This window comes from Macrobrachium rosenbergii, chromosome 54, assembly GCF_040412425.1.
Source record: "Macrobrachium rosenbergii isolate ZJJX-2024 chromosome 54, ASM4041242v1, whole genome shotgun sequence".
NCBI lineage: Eukaryota > Metazoa > Arthropoda > Malacostraca > Decapoda > Palaemonidae > Macrobrachium > Macrobrachium rosenbergii.
The window spans coordinates 48682042-48689541 of NC_089794.1; the positions used below are offsets into that span (position 1 = coordinate 48682042).

The window sequence follows — 7500 nt, forward strand, 5'->3', positions numbered from 1 at the left end:
AGGTCTTTCAACTTAAAGGCAAGGGCAGTGACAACTGGTTCGATCCCGACTTGAGTCAGAAATTTATTTCTGCTCCGCACATGATTGTGTGTTGACTACTTCTATTATATATATACCTACATACATGCATATCTATATAAATGTATATATTATGTATTTATACATATAATAAATATATATATATATATATATATATATATATATATATATATATATATATATATATATATATATATATATATATATATATATACTGTATATATATACACATACATACATACATATACATACACCCACGTTATTGTGGTTTGCATAAGATTTTTATTTGATATTAGGACCAAGAGTGAAAAGAGATAAAAAGCAGGGAAATGAAAGACTGTTGCAGAAGCTTGGAAAGAGAGCCAGACAAGCCCCCTGGAAGAGGAGGGTGAAGCACTTGGAAGGCGGACGATGTTTGAAAATTCAATAGCTTGGCCGTGACTAGAAAGAAATGTTGAGATCGTCAACTGAACAGGACGAGCACTAGTGATCCCCCAGAGATTGTAATTTGGGAGTTGAGGTCAAGTGATTCGTTCTTTGACCTTAACGGAACACTGAATGAAATAGTTCTTATATGAGAGTCAGGAGGAAGACGCCCGTAGTTCAAGAGAAAGAGGTGACAGTAGAAGCATTGATCTGGTTGACTGATTGATTTTAAGAAAAGGAAGCCGTCAAGCTAATCACTGCGGCACTTTCGGCCATTCAGCTCCTAGGACAGTGAAAAGATGGAGTTCGAGTGGTTGGACAGCGAGAAAAAGCAATCTAGATAGTAATTGTGTTGAAGTATAAGGGATAAAATCCCACATTTACGCTAAGAAGTTATAGCTAGAGAGGTTGAACAGCAAGACTGAAGAAGGAAAGCGGGAGAATATAGCCTTAGCTAGGGGCCGAAGGGACGATACAAACACCCTTTATTAATGCCTACTGTATATCACGTGGGGTGCACTGAAGGCGCTACACCTGTGTGGAGGATTGATCTGATGATTTTCAAGCGTTTAAATCTTGATGAAGAAGCAAATAAAGGATTAAAGTGGCAGGTTTGGATGAGCATCTGTAAATAAAACTACTAGTTTTATTTAACGGAAAAGAGTTTGAATGGTGTAGTTCGTCTGATAGAATTAAAGACCCAGAAAGGAGAATAAACATAAAAACAGTGGAACTCTCTCGGAGGTCTTGAATTTAGCAGTGTTGTATGTTTCCGTGATGATCAGCTATTAGACCGTAGTTGGTAGATGGAGAAAACGTCGCCGAAAATCGCTTGCAAAGAGCTTAGGATGTCGAAGAGAGAGGCTGAAGAAAGTCTTCGATGAAAGAGATACAGGCTAGGGAACAGAATTCTGTGAAACGATGCTGTAAATAGGGAAGTGATCAGCGAATAAGAGTTGATTTCGTTTACAAGAGATATAAAGTAGATAAGAGCTTAAAACAAGTTTACGGGAGATAATGAAATTAAGAGGAGCATTGGTTTACTGAACCTTTTTGCCAAAACCTTTGTAATTAAGTGGAGGCAACCAGAGCACAACGTAAGTTGCCAGTGATCTAAAGCTTGGACAACGAAATACCAGGGAAGGAGGGAATATTCTTAAATCCTGCCTTGTGATAGCCATGTGGGACTTTATTCCGAAGGATTTGAGTGGTTGCTCTTTGTGCGCGCGCGTGTGTGTGTGTGAAGATATAAATAAATGTATGCACACATACTTTAGCACATATACCTTACATAGGATACTCACAAAGAAAAGATTAGCCCTCTCCAGGAATTTCCAACAGATCATAAGTACCCTTCCGACAAAGAAGGTTACTCATCTCTAAATGTGTGGATGGGGACAACAGCAACGATAATAGACTGATAAAAAATTTAAGTGCACTTCCCGAGGGCTGTCCTTAACCCTAACGGAGGTGATAGCGTTGAGAAGATGAAGATCCTGGATAACTTTTATATACAAAACACTTAGAGATGATTAGATAAATATTGTTTAGAGCTGAGTACCTTTCAGTCAATCTGTGTAGACATGCTTAATTGTAATTTAATTTTTACCAGTTTTCCATTCCGTATTTATTAGCCACACACACACCCGGTGAAGATTTATATTTTTTTAATAGTGGTTATTTTATTTATGCTGGTCTGCGTAAATTTAACTTGAACGGTTTCATCAGATGCGAAAGCGACTGAATCAGATGAACAAAATATGATGGATTGATTTGGATTTCTTAAAAGTACCTCTTATGGGTTCCAGTGACTCTATCCATGGGTCCAATGAGTTAATTATTTGATATATTTGAGGGTTAGAAAACTGCTGTCTTGCTGAAGTCTGACGAAACCTGAAGTTGATTTTCAGGGAAAAAATAGAGTTTGGAGTTATTGGAATGCAGGTTACTTCAGCTATTCTGGAATGTTTGATTTAGCTTATTAGCATCTTTGCTTCTTCATCAAACAAGATCTTATTTTCGTAATTAGGGAATGTACTTATAGCACTGAACTAACACACACACACACATACGGATATCATATGCAGAGTGTAGATTATTATTATTATTATTATTATTATTATTATTATTATTATTATTATTATTATTATTATTATTATTATTACTGAATAGCCCTCTAAGGGCACTAATCATAATTGAATTTCCAGTTACCAAGATATTTCAGGGCTCTTCATGCGAATAAAACGAATAGCAGCTTAGGCGTAGATGTTTACGTTAACTTTAGCGCACCAAAAACAGTGGAGATTTTTGTTCATCTTTGAAGTGAGGCTTAATGGAAAGGGTTCGTTGAGCCTTGGTTTTACAATTTCATTGGACATCACTTGTTGTGTCAGGTTTTTCGTTAGGCAACTACAAAAATAAGTAAACTGCAGAAGTATTCATTACTTTATTAAATGCAATCACAGGTCTATAGTTACTACTAGAAATAAATAAAACGGATTGTTCGAGGCGTATACAGCACCTCAAGGTAATGTAGGGACGATAATCATCGAGATTTCATCCTAATTTGAAGGAATCCTTGGGGTGACTGTTTCGATCTTGTAACCCTTAGAGAACAAGACTGGTAAAGTTGCTAAATGGCCATTGAAGCGCTGCAGTCTCATCCAGTACGTCATCCTCATTACCAAGTTTGATGAGGAAACTTGCAGTGTTTAAGCGGTGGGACATTTTCCTCTTCATTCTAATTCAGTAGTCATGAGACATTACAGAAATGAAGGTTTAAGGAAGGGTTTTCAAGAAATGGAAGAAGGAGAGCAACTTCATCTGGGTTACAAGGCCAGTTGATTCTCTCGGGCTGTTTGTGAGAAGAAACAGTATGTTCGTTAGTTGATTCAGAGTTAAACAACAGAAGTAGGTAAAACTTTTGGCTTTGATTATGACTACCAGTGCTATCAAGCTAGCCTCATAAGCCTTAGGTTTTATGAACTTTTATTTTTGTATTGGTCATGTATGAATAATTACGAAAGAAAAGGAGATGTATAATGTTGCATAGAGTCAACTGACGACAAAGATTTGAGTAACGGCTGAATCTCATCCGCAGAATTATAAATAATATTATCTTTCATATACAAAAACATATCTCTGTGTAGATGCATGTTTCTGTAACCAGAAAACATATATATAAAATAAAAAGTGGATGCATACTTATAGATTATCATTAATTTGATAAACACAGGTTATTTCATTTATAATTAAATCATAATTTTCATTCTGTGTGTGTTATTTGTTTTCTGGTTTTATTTTTTGGGATTGGGGAAAGGGTAAATTCATTAAAAACATGAAAATAGAATAGTCAGTAGCATATGGTTAAATCTGGAATATTGCGTATTCTTTTTAAACTTGATATCATAAATGTTATTAATATTCCGTCATATAAGTAGAAAAATTCTAGGCAAAATTACTCTTTAATCTCAGTATTCCACCAACATATACTCTACATTCCATTATATGTTCATGGATTTAATCCTGCTATTATTTTTAAAGCAAAACTAAACAATGGAATTCGAATATACCAAGTCAGTGAAGGTAATCAGTGAAAGCGAGGTGGTCATTATCTGAATTATGAAAATATGAGTATTGTTCCTCATGCAAAATAGTTGGAAGAACAAAGATGGAGCTGTAATTTAATCCCCTCGTCTCGATTGTTAAAAATATGCCGGTAACAATATACCATGACGGAACAAAGAAAAGAAAAATTAAAAAGATTTTTCATGAATACAGTTGTGATACACGAGCATTTTATGACAGAGTTAACTGCTTGAATGTAAAGCTTTATCGTTCTCCTTTCATTTCAAGGAACTAAAGGTATAGAAAAAAGTCCTCCCTGATGCATTTAATGATTTCTGTTGATACGAAAGAAGAAAGTCAAAGTTTATTGCGTATTGCCCTAACAGTTTGCAGATGTACTGAAAATACCTGTATGTCTGTTAGGAAGTGTTTTGATTCTGGAATTTGTTTTACAGTGTTTCGGAATGCTGGAAGAAGTTGTACAAAATATTTTTTTTTTTTTTTACAAATTATGAAAAGGAAAAGATTGTTTTTGATGGGTGCAAGAGCTGAAGGGGAGATTATAGCCTTTTAAGAATCGTTATACCATTTCAATGCAATGGAAAAAGAAAATTTATTGGGTTTCTTAACATTTGTTTAAGTGAAGTTATTGAATATTTTTCTTCCACTGTATTTAGCTACAACTTCTTCACTGGGTGAAGTTCTTGTTTCGATCTTTTCTGGAAAGTAAAAGCTACAGACAACTTTCTGATGATTTTCTTTTAACTTCAAATAATAGAAAATTTGCTCATTATAGGTCATTTTAACACTGGCATCTTTTCATTTAGTTGGAAATCTCAATACAAAAGCACGCGAGTGAAGAGATGCTGTTGTTTGTAGTGTTTGAGGAAGAAAAGACTAAATGAGAGTATAATACGTCGTCATGAGAAACTCACATGATGAGATGAACTCAGATTTCTAATTCTTTTCGCAAAGGAGTTTTCCTTATGATTAGGTGCTTACCTCACAAAGGCAGTTTGGGTAAATTAAAGGAAAACTTTTGAAATCTTTCCTTTGCTTCAAAGAGGAATTTTGAAATTTAGACTAAATGGCGTATCGAAAACGAATTTTTGGTGAAATGTTGGAAAAAGCAAATCAAATCCATATTGCATGTCACAAAGGAATCCAGGTTAAAGTAAAGGAAAGCAGTTCAGATATCTTTGGCGCGTCACAGAGGAATTTTTGGTGAAATGGAGAAAGAAAAGGACAGCTCAAATCCCTCTTGCGTGTCACGAAAGAATTTTGTTTATATGGAGGGAAAAGAAACTCAAATATCTCCCACGTCTCACAAAAGAATTTTGTTTTAATGTGGGGAAAAACAACTCGCATTCTGTGTAAATAAGAAAAGATATAACTCAGTTCTCCTGTGCGTCACAAAAAAATGTTTTGGCTAAATTAAGTAAGAATAAAAATATTCAAATCTCTCCGGCCCTGTAGAAGAATTTGGGTTAAATTTAGTGGAAAACACGGGATGGAATTAGCGAGGAACGACTCAATTCTCCAGTGTGTCGCATCTCATTTTTGTTGATGCCTCTGTGAAGGCCATCAGTCCTCTGTCTGTATGGGTTTTTAAATCAAAATCACTTGGTATCAATTCAAGGGTTCCAGCACTAAGTAAAAGGCTAAAGTGAGGTAATATTTTTGGAACATCATTTTTCGACCATTGTGCTTCGTGTTAATCTCTTTCAGTAACCATGTACGTTTATTCACCCCATTTTTTTGTTTTTGTTTATTCCAGGCACTGAGTATGTGGTGGGAGTGGCTGGAAGTCGTGCCGAACTGCCATGTCATCTTTTGACAGAACAACTAGAAGACAGAGCCATTTTGGCTCTCTGGTACATCCAGGGTCAGCGACTTCCCGTTTATAGGTAGGTGGAAAGGCAGATAAAAGTTTTGTTGGAATTTTCTATTTTCCTTAGAGTGGATATTAATTCAGGAATTCCTCCCTTGTGCTTTCGCAGTTGAGATATGTGGTTCATTTTTCCAACTTCTCTCGTGCAACAGATAGTGTTAATATAATAATTTATCCATTGGATTGATTTTTAGATTCAAGCGCTTAATGAGTTCATTTTTTAAAAAATAATTGAAGAATTCAGTGGAAGAGGAGACAGAAATGTTGGTAAAAATATCTCGGAGGTAATGAGTTTACCAAAGTTGCGTGATCCAGAGTCAGATAATCGGTCAAATTAGAATTACGAGATGGGGAAAGGGAAACAAGGTTGAATTCAATCGGCAGAAGAGCGCTAGGGGCAGAAGGAAGATGAAGGAATGATATTTATAGGAGAGGAAGTGGATTGAGGGAACCTGATGAAGTTGAGGAAAAGAGACGAGAGAATAGAACCCTTGGGAGCAGCTGCGTTGAGTTGATGATGCACATCAGAATCAACAGATGTAAAGCAGTTATATAAAAAAATAAATATAAATGACCTTACAGTGGGAAGGAGTGAAGCCTGGAGTAGCAAGTTTGGCAAACTGAGGCTTTCTAGCTTTTGTTGATTACCTTAGTAATATCACGAGTGACACCAAAAGATTTTCTAAATTCCTTCGGAGAGGACAATTGAAGCATGCTAGAATTAAATCCAGACCAGATTGCTTGTCGCTCATCAAAGATACAATAAGCCAGCAACCCTTACATACAAGCAAAGAATATTAAGAAGGATGGAATATTGAAAAGGGAAAGTTTATGTATATCTTCACAATTGTATTGATATTTTCCTCTGCATGCCTTGAAAGGAGTAGAAAAAAATTAAAAACTTTTAGACTGTCTAACTAGGTTCTGATAAAATATATTTATCTTTAATGATAATAAATGAATAACTAAATAAATTAATGAATTATTGGATAGACATGTGAACCTCTGGTAAAGGAACACAACATGAGGTATATTTACAAGAACTCGTAAAGCAATCCATCTTGCGTTTTCTGCTGAACTGTGACCAGAAATTCCTTTGTTCCTTAGCTCATATTTAGCGGTCGCTGCTGTGACTACGGTGACAGAGATTCTTCTTTATGTCTTTTATTTATACATCAAGCTTATTCTAGGTCAAATTCCGATTAAGAAAACTTGAGTAAAAATACTACAGTGTTTGGTGTTTTAATGATGGTAGTGTAATCGATATGATATAAATGAATGCTAATTAATTGATGTGCAAGTAAATGGTCATGGTGGGCTGTAGTAATAAAACCGTGAAGTGGGGGGGATCACGATGAAGAAATGAAAAAGCAAATTGATTTTATAGAAATGTTTGCGGTATTCGTTCTGCTTTTTGCGGGTTGCCCTTCCCTTGACAATTTTAGGTCGAGCCCTCAAATGGTTTGTCTCGAGAAGCCCCGGGCCATTGCACTTCCCCTCCCAGACGAAGACAACCCTTGCTTTTCCACGCTCCAGCGCTGCACCTGTGACCAACCGTCTTTTACGTGATCTCATAG

At 35.8% G+C, this 7500-nt stretch overlaps 1 protein-coding gene across 3 annotated transcripts in view; it reads left to right on the plus strand.

Annotated features, from left to right (window-relative positions):
• The window catches only part of LOC136835075 (protein turtle-like), a 406342-nt gene that overhangs the window by 200245 nt on the left and 198597 nt on the right, over window positions 1–7500 (plus strand). For all 3 annotated transcript variants that reach the window (XM_067098253.1, XM_067098252.1, XM_067098254.1), the window contains one exon: window positions 5810–5939. In XM_067098253.1, the coding sequence (XP_066954354.1) occupies window positions 5810–5939 (130 nt within the window). The remainder of the gene's footprint in view (window positions 1–5809; window positions 5940–7500) is intronic.